This window comes from Stenella coeruleoalba (assembly GCF_951394435.1).
Source record: "Stenella coeruleoalba genome assembly, chromosome: 18".
Lineage (NCBI taxonomy): Eukaryota > Metazoa > Chordata > Mammalia > Artiodactyla > Delphinidae > Stenella > Stenella coeruleoalba.
The window spans coordinates 50,175,825-50,190,686 of record NC_137164.1 but is presented as its reverse complement, the minus strand read 5'-3'; the positions used below and the strand labels follow the sequence as shown (position 1 = coordinate 50,190,686).

Sequence of the window (14,862 nt, the reverse complement as noted above, 5' to 3'; positions counted from 1 at the left end):
TATCAATATTAAAATTGTGTGTTTACTTCTTTGTTTCTCCCTTTAGATTATAGGATGTTGAGCAACCAGACTATGTCTTTGGCATCTTTGATATTTCTAGCATCTAGAAAAATACTATATCTTGCATATAGAAGTCATACAGTAAGTGTTGACCTGAATTATTAGTTCCACGTGGGGCAAGGGGAAAATTCATGGATGGATTTGCAGAGAAGGTAACATCTGAGCTGGATCTTGAAAGGTAAGTTGGAATTTCCTATGAAGATATAGGAATAGAATTGCATTTGAAAAATCATGGGAGATATAAAATAGTAATAACAACAGCTAACATATAATGTACCATGAACTATGCTAAGCCTATGCATTGTCATTATATGAATTGTCATTTTATTGTTATTTCAACTAGATGACGTAGGTACAATTTTTACCAATGAGGAAAGTGAGGATACAGTGGTTAAAAAACATGTCCAAGGTCACCCAGTGGTGAAGCTGGGATTTGAATCTCAGGGACACCCATGATTCTCTGACTCCAAAGCCTAAGAGCTAGGAAACACAACATGCTTTTCCAGAATCAAGCCAGTTCCAGTGTCCCAAGCAACCCAGGACCTATGGTCACCAGTTGTCTCACCACCTCCTGAGAGTGGACACCAATCTATCCCATCTACTCTCGTGAGTCTACCATTTTCATGATACGGCTTCTCTATGCCCCACCAGCTCTTCGACTCTATCTCATCTTTGCTTCTCTCTGCTATTGCTTCTCTCTTTCTACTGCTTTCTGCTTCTCTGTTATGTGCGTCTCCTATTCATGCTCTTCAGGAGAGCATGTCATTGTGTAACAGAAAAGAACAAACGTGACTCCATATTGGATCTATTCCTTTAGCTGTAACCTCTGTGCTCTGTTGCCTGTGCTTAGCTGGCTCTGCACCTTTGTAAAAGAATGTTGCCTCTAGCCTGAAATATACAGCATAGCCCATTTTCAGGGCTCTGACCCTTAAAGGTATAACACTTTTCCTTCATAGAGAGAGAAAAAAATCGCAGAACAGAGAATAGCATTTGTCTTGTTGGAGGTTTACAGAAACACTGTGACCAGACCTATGTGGACAGCTGCAAGAACAAAGGATTCCAGCACCAAGAAGTTTGTAGCAAACAGCCACACTCCCACCCCTTTTAGTATAAAAGAAGCCTGAATCCCAACTCGAGTAAGACGGTTCTTTGGGACACCAGTCCACCATCTTCTCAGTCTTTATTTTCCGAATAAAGTCCTAGTCCTTTTGCCTCAACGACGTCGTCTCTCAGTTTATTGGCCTGTTATGCAGTGAGCAGTTCAAGCTTGGACTCGGTAACAACTGTGTTGGAGAACCATCTATAGTCCCCAGTTGTTGGTTTTGGCTGTCCAGCACCAGACTCCTGGGAGCAATCCAATCTCCTTTTGGGGGAAATCTCCTACCGCACGTAGCTGTAGGGATGGAACCCACTTCCCAAACGGTAGCCAATGAGCCAATGCACCCTCTCCCCACCCAGCACAGTTAGGGCAGGAGCAAGCCTGTCCTCAGCCTAAACCAGTCAGAAGAATGTAGGCACAGCTGCAGACCACCCCCGCAAAGGAGCAGCAGCAGAAGCTGCTGAGTGAACACACTGCTCTTCCTGGGTAACTTGCTGTCCTCCTCACAGCAGAGCTCTTCAGAGCACCTTGGCTTTTGCCTCTTTTCTAACCCAGGTCCTCTAGGCCCCTATAGATATGTGAGTCATGGACATCCTTCCAGTGAGCATCCTGCTGAGGTTAAATTAGGCAGAATCATTTTCTATTGCTTGCAAACAGGAATTCAAACAGGACACAGACACCATGTAGTTTTGGCTCTCACATCAGAGCTGCCTTTGGCTATAGCCCCCATCATAATGCAGTCCCCTGAGGCCAGGGTGGCAGGGCCACAGAACTGAAGGCATGGCAGCTTCTGTCACAGGAGCCACCTGTGGCCTCTGTGTTCAGGAGGGAGCTGGGAGCTGTCGCTTGGACTCTCATGGACCCTAAGTAAATACTCTGGGAGAGATCGTGTCAGGTTTATATGCTGAGAGAATCGAGTCAGTGACGAGTCGGAGAGTGAAGATACATGAGAGAGAAGAGACCAGGACAGAGCAAGATCCCCGAGGAGACAGGAGCGAGGTGGAGGGATGGGTCTTGGAAAACCAGGGGAGTCTCCTTGCCCTTCTCCCCAGCCTCACTCCTGAGACTGCAGAGGTAGGCGTCTTTGTTCAGTGGAAGGGACTTGAAGGAGTTACTGTAAATAGAGTTTATTTCCTCTGTGAGGTAACAGCCAAGGTAACCTGCTGATGGTGAGTAGGGAGTTCGGGGGAGGATTTGAAGAGAGGGATGAAGACTTGGAAAAACCACAGTAGGGAAGTGGGTAGAGGGGCCTCCTGGGAACTGGCAAAAGGACCACTGAACTGCATTGGGGCAACTGTTTCTATTTGCATTTGCTAATAGCAATTACCCACTTCATAGACGTGTTCTGAACAAGGACCCAGACAAAGGAAAACACAGCTTTCTCTGAAACTTTTTCGATACAAAACCAGGGACTTGGCAAAATATAGCAAATTTCACAGAACAGAAGACCTTTAACCTCGCTTCTCAATTTTGCAATTGCTTCGGGACTTTTCAGAATGACCTCTTTTGCTGGCCCAGAGGGCAAACATTATTGGACCAAAAAAGAAAGTTTGAAACAAGAGACTTTTTTTTTCTTAAGGCATCTGGATTCTGTCTGATTCAGTTCCTTTCGAGATTAAGAAATGAGTCCACTTTGTACCCAAAAGTATAAAAGAAAGTTTAGACCAAAGACTTTTAGGGTCCTTACAGAAATAGTAAGTAGTAATGTTATTCATGTTGACAAATTATTCAAAATGATCTTTATTATAATTGGTGAAAAATGTAACTACCAAGATGATCCTCGTTGAAATTCAAATGGACAGTGAAAAGCTAACATTTAAAGTCTCTGAAAAATAACAGAGCTTGGGTGTGGTTACGTTTGACGATTCGGTACGCTGAATTAAATCTTAAAATGCCCTGCCTGCTGGTTCTGGTAAGCAACTGAACTGAGACATAAATTGTAGACTTCGCATTGGATTGTTGGTTAGATTCATAAAGTAAAAATGTGCTTCTGACATGTCATAAGAAAATGAACAATTGCTCTGCATCAGTTGGCATGAACTAAAAGAAGACAGCTTCTGGATAAAATTCAACATGCAATTTTAGCTTTTGTCCCATTTTGAATAAAAATAGTTGGCTGAAAAACTACCTATTTAAATTACTGAAAGCTGGTGATTACACATAAGCATCCTGGCTGATAATTAGAGGGACAGCAGAAATCATTTAGAGTATGAAGAGCTTGGATAGGAGTCCAAAAGTAGTTCTCCCTTAAACTGAGTGGCACAGACAAAAGCAGTTTGTTCGCCAAAGAATGACTATTCTTAAACTATCGCATTCACTGATGGAAGCTGCACAGACATGGGTTAATTTACTTAACACTTCAGAGGTTTGGGGTTTTCAAACTGCAGCAAAGGTAAGCCAAAATAGAGATTAAAATTCATCCTTTATTCTTTTGTTCTTTTCAAAGAGGAAAGCGTCGCATTTTTCAAGGACAGCTCCCAGCCCACAGGTTTTTATCTGAGACGCTGTAAAGAAGCAAGACAAATTCTCTTTTTGAAAGATATTCAAAACAGCCACTAGGGGACAGTAAAAACACTGGGTAATGTAGCAAGGCAAGTCCCTGGATCAGAACCTTAAAATGAAAGCTGTTTTGCAGGATTTTAAAAGCATTTGATTGTTTAGCAGGGGTGGGGGAGAGAACAAAGCGTCTCCTTGATTGCATTAATGTAACATTAATGGGAAAAAGCAGTAAAAATATCACACAAGCCTGCAAGGATTTTTACTGGCGCACATTTCCATGGCAGTGTGACGACAGTTCGAAGTCTGCCCTGTGCCTTAGGGACAACAGTTGTAGGACAGTGAATCAGCACATACGATGCAATGAGGTCAGTCCCCCAACACGCTCTGATTTAACACTGCTTCCAAAACAGCAAGAGATCAAGGATAACACACCAAAACAGAAGTCACTGGCATCAGCCTTATGGAACAATCAGAGGCAGCTGTACTGGTGGATCACTTACTATCTACGTGTGTTTTTAATGTAAGCGATGTCTTTTTAGATTCAGAAGTCAGAATTATTACTTTAAAAAAAAAATCCTATAGCTCCATTTAGCCCACACTATTTGTGGGAGGTGAGGACAAAATGACTCACAAAATTGCTAAAATGCTTGTGAAAATGCAGATAAAATGGTGACAGACACTGAAGCACTCAGTTCTTATTCTTTAAAAATCTTTCCAAAAGGAGAATTGGGCTAGGAGTGGGGAGGGTATGAACAGGAATTAATTCTAAGCGTTATGTAGAATCCTAGACGTTACAGATAAAAAGTATTTTAAGTTCCTCAGCATAGAATATTTTCCTTTATTTCCAGTCTATAATTTTTCTCTTAGCCATTTTAAAGTAGAAAACAAAATCTGTATACCGTGATATCTCATGCAAGAGGCTTTTCCCAAATCAGCTTGTGTTCAATTGACCATGGAACTGTGGTTATAAAATATAGTTTGCAAAGGTTAAAACTAACTAAACTATCTTTAGGGATTCTAGGCATGAATGTAATGAATAAGGACAGAACACATTTGATTTCCTCAAGCAGAGCTCAGCCAGCCGTCGTTGGGACTTCCCTGAACAGCACCCTGGCTCCTTGGGGGAAAAAGGCACTTCAAGCTGAGACAATGGGAAATAACCTTATCCTTGTTCCTTCAGGGTGAGATGACTAATCCTAACTTGTTGGCAGTAAAAAGGAATAAATGTGATAGTTAGGTCTAAGACAGTTTCTCTAACCATTTGTCTAAAACATAGCTGCAATTCATATATTGAACATATTTACTTATATTTTTGTCAGGAAATATGTATTTTTCATATGAATGCAAAGAAAAGTAAATCATTTGGTCTAATGTAAACCATCTTACAATGGTTCTTCTGACCATATTTTATTCTAAACTCCTCTCTATCTATGTGACCTTGGGTTTGCCTTTCCTTTTCCTTCTGCAGAGCAGATTTGCAAGGGAGCAGTAGAATCAGGCATGCCTTAAATATGTGGCCACTTGGAATCACTGGAGTCATTCTACTTACTGTAAGAGACAGGGGAATCTGGAGTAGTGATTCCCAAGATTACTGAAGAGGCCTTCATAAGCTACAAGGGTTCTGAGCACCAAAGCGGTTTTGTATAGCAGGTTCTACTACAGGCAAAGAATATAGCCTACACTATGTAAATTTCAGGGCAGGCTGTAAAATAAATTAGTCATATGTAAGGGTGAAAGTTCGGATCCCAAAGTGCCTGCAAGTTTGAGACTTGGGGCACCCAGTTAAAATGCAGTGGAATAGATTCTAGAGATTCCTCTCTGAAGCTTCTTTAATCTCATCAGGAGAGATATACAACCCTGTAGTTTCTAACTGTATCTTTCAGATGGCCCTGTGCATCTTATAGCTACTGTAAAGTCTTAAAACGCCAAGTGGCGTCTCACGCACTGCTCAATTGTCCAGACTGTCTTGCACATTTGTAAATTCAATGAATGTTGACCCGATGAATGAGACTGCAAAGACAGAAGGTAAGCAAGGGATGGGACTCACCCAACACAATTCCCTGGGCACTTCGCTTCTAGTGCAATGTAAACCTCCATCCAGAGGCAAGACCCAGAGCTTCCAGAGATGGTCTCCACCTTGTTCACAGGTATTGGTGCTGCCTCAGGCTATGGCGTCTTGAAGCATGACTTATTCAACCTCTGCACCAATGATAGTCAACCTCCTGGTTCTTGAGCTGCTGGACAATATTAAGTGATACTCCTCCATAGGATGTATGGCCCGGGTCATGTCTAGCACAGCATCTCTCATATTGGAGATACTCTCTACAAGAGGAAGAAAGGAAAGAATGACTATATGGAAAGACAGTAAGCTCTAGTTTCTTGAATATATACAGAATTTTCAAAACCTAATCTGCCGGAGCTAGTGCAGACCACTTGTTGTTCTACTCTGAAGCCCTTCCTGTCTCTTCCACCTTCACACTCAGTAATGCCACTGGAATGGGCCATGTAGCTCCCATGAGGATAGTTTTATAAAGTTGGATGTTTTAGGAAAAAGTTGGACTCTTTGATCTTTTATCTGGTTTGTAGCTATATTTCTACTTATTCTCTCCAGGCTCTGCTTTTCTTTCCAAACCTCCTCCAGGTTATTGTGTTTGTGAAATTGCTTGCACTTTCATTGTTTTTAATATGTACTCTACCCAGAAGCTCATAGCACTCTTGTATTGGGACTGAAGGCTGATAGACGTAGGGATAATCTGGTGTAACTAAAAGAAAAGAAAAATTATTAAACCAGTGCGAAAACAAACACTGAAATAAAATTCTGCCTGTTTTTCAGAGTTGGCAGAAAAACCTCAAAATTTAATGGGATCAATTGTTTAACAAAATGGCACAGGAAATGGTCATATGAAATAAGTGCAAGGATGTTTATACACTAAGCCTGATTTTCCCGTTTAGTATACAAGGAAAATTCTCTCTTCCCTCTTCCTCGCTCTTTCATTTGTTCATTCGTTCTTTCATGATCACACATGTAAGCAGATATAACACAGGAGCTTTTCGTCTTTTAAAAATATGAAAAATGAGACAAATGGGAAGGGGTCAAACACCCTGCAAACATGGCAAAGTGTGACTGAACTGTCTTCAGTGTACACTAAAATACTGATCATTGTTTTGCCATGGGAAAATGGAATATATTGGCAGAGTTACAATTCTGTTATGTCAACCATGTATATTACAACCTTCAATATACTTTCATATATTTAACTCCATTTCCATAACTCAATATGTCAAAGTATAATGGTTTCCCAACTGAAAGAATCTTTGAGGACTTTGTATATACCCTTTGAGGCTGCAGTATTTTTTCTTAGCTTTTAGTTAGAGCTGTTTGTAATTAATAGAAACAGAATCACTCACAGCATCTGTGCCAACAACTAGTTAGTTGTTCACCAAATGAATTTTTCTTTCTTCCCAAGCACACTTTTGGGCAACATGTCATAGCCGGCTTCGCCACTGGATGTAGCCCTGTGACTGGGTGTTGGTGAATGTAATATGAATAGAATGAACAGTGTATGGGTAGTAATATATATGTATTCCAGGGCTCACACACACAATATTCTCTCTTTCCCCCCCTTGCACCCATTGAATGGAGAAGTCTAAGAATAAAGAAAAGGATCCAGAGCCTACACTGCTGCTTGGAGTAAAGCTGCCCAGTAGAGCCAGCCAACCAGGTGAAGGCTGTAATATGTGTGACAAGTAAACTTTATTTTGGATTTCTAATCCATATTTGAAACTTTAAAGTTCTGTATCAGAGCAGTTGGCCTGTCCCAACTAATACACCAGTCTGAGAAAGTTAATGTTCTTCTATAGATCTTCATCAGCGTGAGCTGAAATGGGATACCAAGCTGCTAGCAACTGGTGTGAATACAGAGACCTACTGTTTTCTCCCTTTTTCTGTCACTCATTCACAAAGTTCCAGACTAACTTAAGATAGCCCTGGCAAAGCTACTGTGAATACTCAATTCAAAAAAACATTTGGTAAGCAAAGCTATGTGCCAGAAACCAACAGGAAGTCTTCCTTTGGTTAATCACTAGATGGGAGTGATAAATAGTTCTTAACAAAAAGGGTGGAGACCCAGAAAATGCACAGCTTAATAAAACAATTAACAAAAGGCTTGGGTAGGGAGAAACAAACCAGGTTTGAAGAAATGGGGGAGAAACGGAGGAGGAAGACGAGAAGAAGGAGGTTCAGGATGGGAGTAGGAAGCAGGGCTTGGAGAGATTCCTTGAGACATTCCAGAGGATTTTCAAAGGGACCTTGAGGTCCTGCTCAGGAATGAGGAGAAAATAGGAACAAGCACCAGTCTTGGATCTGATCCCTTCAGCCTTCTCATCATCACTCCCCATCTTCTTCAATTTTCCCTCATAAATCTTATTTTTAACCATTTAATTGTCATTTCGTTCCCTTAGCTTTCCTTTAAAATAGATAGTCTATTTCCTGGTTTTGTCAATTATAGTCCCCTAAACTGGATACAAGCTGAAAGACTAATCAGCAGAAGTACCTCCCCATACTTTCCCAAGCCACGCTCCATAGTTACAGGTCAAGGTACACCCCAGGTATCTTGTCAGAATCTTGAGGGGACTGTCACACCAATCAAGCAATAGCAATTTCTGGATCCTTTTCTGCCACAGTGAAGCACAGACCATTGTGCAGAGCCTTGAATTTCTATGCAGCACTTTTGGTAAGACATGAAAAAAAAATCCTGCCCTAATTTTTGTGATTCTCTGGAGTTGGCTGCCACCAAACAAGGTTGAGCAATCTATTTCTCTGAAGGGAGTTCCCATCTTCCTGGGAAAATTTAGGCACATTCCTTCCTTGAAAAGAAGGGAGGGACTACGTGAACTTTGGCAGGCTTTTAAACCCAACTATCTAAAAAAATGACATTTCACAATGATGACATGGTAGGGTCATGAAAATTTTGATTTGATATCGCCCACTGTCTTCAAACCATTCACAGCGCCTTTGTACATACATCACTTAGTTCTAAGATAATAGGGCTAGTAATAGCCTCATTTGCAGAGCCAGGTAGATTACTTTGTCCAAGGCTTCCAAGAGACTACTGTAGGTCTAGAACTAGTGCTTTTGTTCAAAGAATAACTAGCAAGAGGCTGGAATCTTAATGTCATCCCTTTTGAGTCAAATGTGCTTGAGTAGCCTAGGTAACTCTGCCCTCTGGATCTTTATCTCTGAAATGGGGGTAGGACCTGGACCAGGTTCCCTTCCCCTTCACTCCTTTGGCTAGGAATAGAGTAGGATAGCTGCATAGGTGGTTTCAGAAGTCCCACTAGGGTATTATAGATAGAGACGGAAACTTAGGGAACTTGCAGAGACCACTGTAAGTTAATGATCGCTCAAGAAAGCTATTGGAACAACATGGAAGGAAGCAGGCTTACTTAACTATAAAGCCATCAATAAAAGCATGAGATATGCCCCAGGTCATGAAGTGAAAAAAATGAGGCCTGCATCCTGCTGGTCAAGTCCAGCAAGATAATGATCCTTAGAACCAAGGACAGGAACATAAGGGAAAGGTAACATTCCAAAGTAGGAGATCCTCATTATACTGAAACCTGAGATGATTTAACATATCTTAGTATATGTTACCACCCTTCTGCTGATTTGAATAAGCATCATGACAGTCTTAGTTTGACTCCGTAGGGTCAAACACTCTCCTGCACGATGCGAAGGAGGAGCTAGTGATATAAGCCTGATGTCTACTCAAAGAATGAGGAAGAAGGTGGTCTTTTCCCCCCTCCCCACTTTCCTCTGATTATAAGAACAGAGCCCGCTAGTTCTCGGGACAGAGGCCCCTCACCTGCCCGCTTGTATTCCTCACAAGCGTTCTATATTAATAAATCTACTTCTTGCCTACCATTTTGCCTCTCGCTGAATTCCTTCTGTGCTGAGACACAAAGAATCTGAACCTCAGTAATCCAGACACCAGGTGAATGATTCTAATTAAAAGACCCTGGGTTCAAGTCCCAATCTGGGGTTTAGCTGGGTTGAGTCCCCGCACGTAGGTTCAAGTTCCAGTCTGAGGTGCACCGTTTCGCTTAGACTCTTCTCATTTCATCCCGTGGGGCAAGGCAGGCTCTCTTTGCTTCCATCCCCACCTTCAGTAGAGAGCGGTCTTTTAGAATAATATTGAGAACTTTCCTGACTTTCCAATCTAAAGGAAACATTCAGTTCTCTATTACAATGCCCTGATTTATTTTTTCATAGAATTCATCATTACCCAAAATTATCTTTTTTTTAAAGTATTGGTTCACTTGCCAGCCATTTGCGCCCCCCATCCATACATATATATTAGAACATAATCTCCATGTCTGCTTGTTCACCACTATATATCAATAGTATAGTACCTAGCACACAGTAGTCACTTAATAATTAAGTGAATAAATCCAAGATGTGCTGTGAAAAGTGATCAATATTAGCTTTTGTTGGTCTTATGGGTGCTTCCCAAGAATGGGAAAATACAATACAAAGAGAACTTAACTAAGGTAAGTAAAGTAGCACAGTGACATAAAGTCAGGACTGAGGGACAGGGCAGAGGACCAGGTGGAAATGAGGATGAGACTGTGTGAGCCCTGCTGAGAGCAAACTTGGCAGTGACTGGAAGGCAAGCAAAGGGAGCAGCAGAGGAGCATCTCACTTTACTTTGTACTCGAGGATATTTCTAATAGATATGACTAAGTCTGGGACCATTCTTATTAGACTTCCTAGCCATTTGGAATGTAGCCTGAGACCATTCTTATTAGACTTTCTAGCCATTAGGAATGTAACAAGTTGTTACAATTGTGATACTTATTCCTAGTGGTGTTGTGAGAATTAAAATGGATTGAAGTGTATAAAACCCTTAGTACCCTTATACAGAATAAGTAGTAGCCTCAATTCCTTGGATTTCTCCTCTCCCAGGCATATTCTGCACCTGCTTTACTTCTTCAAACATGCACTCATAGCTCCATCTTCTTCTTTTTTTTTTAATGTCTGTGGTTGTGTTCCAGTAACGTGCATTTACAAGAACAGATTTGTCCTGAGGGCCAGAGTTTGCCGACCCCTGATGCAGGTCATTCTATGCCTGAAGCCAGCACCATCTCCAGACTCTCCAGCTCAAGCCAAACCCTTTATTACTATTTGCTTAAGTGGTCATCATAAATTCCCGATTAAGATCTACCATCTCAAGCTCCCATAGCTCCATCTTCTAAATCATCTCTGTTCCTGCCTCTATCTCTGTCATTTTGTTTCTGTTTCTGAAAAGAACTCCCTACCCCATCACTGGTTGGCCCACCACAATCCAGTTACATAAGCGCTCTTGCTGAGACCACCAATAACCCCTTGCTGTCACAAACAAGGAGTTTGTTTAGACCCTTCCCTACTACCGCTTTGCAGCATTCACAATTCTTAAGCGTTTTCTTCTTGAAACCTCTTTTCTCCCAGCTTTTTTGACGTCACACTCACCAAGCTCCTCTCCCAATGGTGAGGCCGCTCCTTTTCACTCCCCATTGCTCGCTTTTCCTCTTCTACCTGATTTTTAAATGTGGAAATTCCTCAACAGTGCAGAAGATCAGCCTTTGACCTTCTTCTCTATCTTCATTCTTTAAATATTTGTATCCATTCGTATGTTTTAAATCTATCTATATTCCAACTTCCAAACGAATAGCCTCCAAATACAGAGCTCAGCTCCAGATCTGTGTAGCCAAATGTCCCCTTGACATGTCCACTTGGATATCCTCCAGACATCACGAACTTAACATGTCCAAAACAGAACTCTTGCCCTCCCCTCACTGCAGTCGTAGCCAACACACTCCTCTTCCGGTCTTCTCCATCTTGGCAAATGAGACCTCCATTCACTCAGAAAAGAGCAAGTCTCTTCCTCAACCAAGTAATGGCCAATTCATTACTAAGCCCTGCCAATCTTCTCTCCAAATGAAATTTTGACTCTTTTTCTCTTCACCTCTACTTCCTTTATACTGGTCTTACCTCCAACATCTGTCATCTGAATTTTTTTTCCTTAAAATTTTGTGCATCTTCAATTCATTCTGAGAATTCCTATGATATCCTAGAATGATCACTTTAAAATTAAATTTGATCGTATCACTCACCAGCAAATAGAATAAAATTTGTCTTTTCCATGGCCCATTCAAATAATCCAGCCTCTGCCTACTTCTAAAGCTTCATCTCATCTCAGTTTCTCATCCCTTGCCATGCACCAAGTACATGGTATTCTTCCACCCTTTACATTGGCCAAGATGTTTCCTACTCCTGCAACTTTGCACAACCTGTTTCTTTTGGATAGAATGTTTTTCCCATCCCCTTTACCTGCCTCCTCTGAGTAACCATGCAGATTTCCATTCAAATATTTTCTTGATTCACCAATCTAAACTATAACTTCTCCCGGTTTTTCCTGAACTCTATTTAGCACAATTGGTAATTATTTAGCTGTACATGTGATTATCTATAATAGTTACCTATAATTATCTATAATATAAATTAATATATTTAATATTAATATATACAATATTATATGTAATTATATATTTATTTATATTTTTATATATGTAAAATTACATATATGTAATTATATATCTGATATAATTATATATAAATATACACATACATATATATGTATCTGTAATTATATGGCTGTACATGTGATTGTCTCCTCAACTAGACATCAGGGACTATATATGTTTTCTTTGCTATTATATATCCTGCACTTAGCACAGTGCTTGGAACATACTGTGCATACAATAAATCTTTTTTTCATAAAAGATTATCATTACTTAGTAGTAGTAATAAAAATGTTTATAGTGGTATAGACCTAAATCCCTTTTTTTAAAGCCTTTGAACCAGAAGTGTCTGGGAATTCAGAAATGTTCTGATTTTTGGAGTAACATGGTACACATACTACATTATGGAAGAATCCCGGCAGGATCTGGGGTAGCAACTGTAATCAAACACTAATATTTCCACAGCTAAATGTACAAATATTTATAATAAGTAGAACCAGTTAAAACTACAAATAGCCCCACATCAAGTCAGGTCCAAATTTATCACCAGTGAAGCTATGAAAACAAAGTCTTTGAGTTTTCAGAAGAGTTTGGATTTGTGAATTGCCCATAAAGGATTGAGGAGTTGCCCCATCCCTGCCATGATTTCTGGCTTTCATAAGAGATGCCACAGAAAAGCTCACTTTACCCATGTGATAAAACACTTGACATTTACTCAGACCGACTCAAAATAAATTCAAACCACTCACAAGGGAATAACTGACTCTCAGTGGACTCCAGTTACATGGACTTTTCACCATGAAATTCACTCTCACTGAACTAACCACCTCCTGGGAGCACTTGAAACTCTCCATTTTGCAACAGATGATTTGGGAGGAAAAAATAATTAAGGAATCTGTCCAAAGCCAGGATCAATGCGGCCTGAGAAGCATTTAACAATAAAAGTTCTGCATATACATATAACCATTCTTTTTTAGATTCTTTTCTCATATAGGCCATTACAGAGTACTGAGTAGAGTTCCCTGTGCTATGCAGTAGGTCCTTACTAGTTATCTATTTTATATATAGTAGTGTATATATGTCAATCCCAATCTCCCAATTTATCCCTCCCTCCCTTTACCCCCTGGTAACCATAAATTTATTTTCTACATCTGTAACTCTATTTCTGTTTTGTAAGTAAGTTCATTTGTTCCCCTTTTTTAGATTCCACATATAAGTGATATCATACACTATTTGTCTTTCTCTGTCTGACCTACTTCACTCAGTATGATAATCTCCAGGTCCATCCATGTTGCTGCAAATGGCGTTATTTCGTTCTTTTTTTATGGCTGAGAAATGGCTGTACACCTGAAATTAACACAACATTGTAAATCAACTATACTCCAATAAAAATTTAAAAAACAAATTAAAAATTTTTTTAATTAAAAAAACAATAAAAGTCCTGCCTCATCCATCCCTGCCCTTGCCCCCGCTCATGGCTTATTCGCCTTCTATGCTAATAACTTTCCTGAAACTTCCAAGTGTGTTTGTGCTTGCATTATAAATGCTTTCACCTTTAAATTCAACACAATGCTACACGTTATTGATTATTCTTTGTAATGACTGTTTTATTTTAAATTACTTTATCCATAAAATAATTAAGTATTTATGAATTTTTTCTGTCAAAAGTTAACAATAGGGCTTCCCTGGTGGCGCAGTGGTTGAGAGTCCGCCTGCCGATGCAGGGGACACGGGTTCATGCTCCGGTCCGGGAAGGTCCCACATGCCGCGGAGCGGCTGGGCCCGTGAGCCATGGCCACTGAGCCTGCGCGTCTGGAGCCTGTGCTCCACAACGGGAGAGGCCACAGCAGTGAGAGGCCCGCGTACCGCAAAAAAACCCCACAAGAAACCAAAAAAAAAAAACACTTAACAATAGACTCATAATAAAAATGGACTAATTAAGGGGGGAAATTCAAGATGCTTCATAGTCTGTCAAAATATGTCTAGGTTCTTGGAGTCACGTCTTCTTGCCTTTTACCACCATCCTGTGAGGGAAAACAACTCTTCTAAAATAAATCTCAGGCAAGTTTTTGGATGAAAATCTGGATTTTAAAACACCTGATAAATTACTGTCTCTACTTTAAAAAATGGAAAAATCATTCTCACTATAGTGTTACTGGCATGAATCTTTGACACATAAAGGTATTTTTGATAGTTATACCATATAGTTATTATGTCAGAAAATAAACAACCTTTGAAGGCATCACTAGCCTACTTTAAGTAAGTAGGCTACTTTAGCCTATTAGCCTACTTTTAAAAAGCCTTCTATTAGCCTACTTCAAAAAAAAATAAAAGAACTGTAAGATTCAGTCAAATATTCATAAGGGAACAAGAAGAATATCAGCAATAGGTGGAGTTCACTTTCGCAAATAAGAAAGTATTTTATAAATATCTTTAACTTGATGCCCAAATGTACATTTTAAATATGTTCAATAGTAAAAAGACATGATAATATCACATCTTTAATGTTAACCGTCATGTACACTATCTCCAAAAAAGCAATTTTCTAAGACAACAACATTATTTTTCTTAATTTTCCTTCCATATTTGTAATTGTAAAATAAATGCTAGATGCAACTTTATTTTACCTGAAGTCAGAGCCACAT

General features: G+C 40.0%; 1 protein-coding gene across 14 annotated transcripts in view; it reads right to left on the bottom strand.

Moving 5' to 3' along the window:
• The window catches only part of SCEL (sciellin), a 334,162-nt gene that overhangs the window by 193,359 nt on the left and 125,941 nt on the right, over positions 1-14,862 (bottom strand). For 8 of the 14 annotated variants that reach the window (XM_079903393.1, XM_079903382.1, XM_079903395.1 and 5 more), the window contains 2 exons: positions 13,474-13,564; positions 5,706-5,980 (listed from right to left, as the gene is read on the bottom strand). The exons of 5 other annotated variants lie outside the window; for them this stretch is intronic. In XM_079903393.1, the coding sequence (XP_079759519.1) occupies positions 5,706-5,755 (50 nt within the window). In that variant the 5' untranslated portion in view covers positions 5,756-5,980; positions 13,474-13,564. The remainder of the gene's footprint in view (positions 1-5,705; positions 5,981-13,473; positions 13,565-14,862) is intronic. One more of the 14 variants, XM_079903391.1, reaches the window with a different exon arrangement.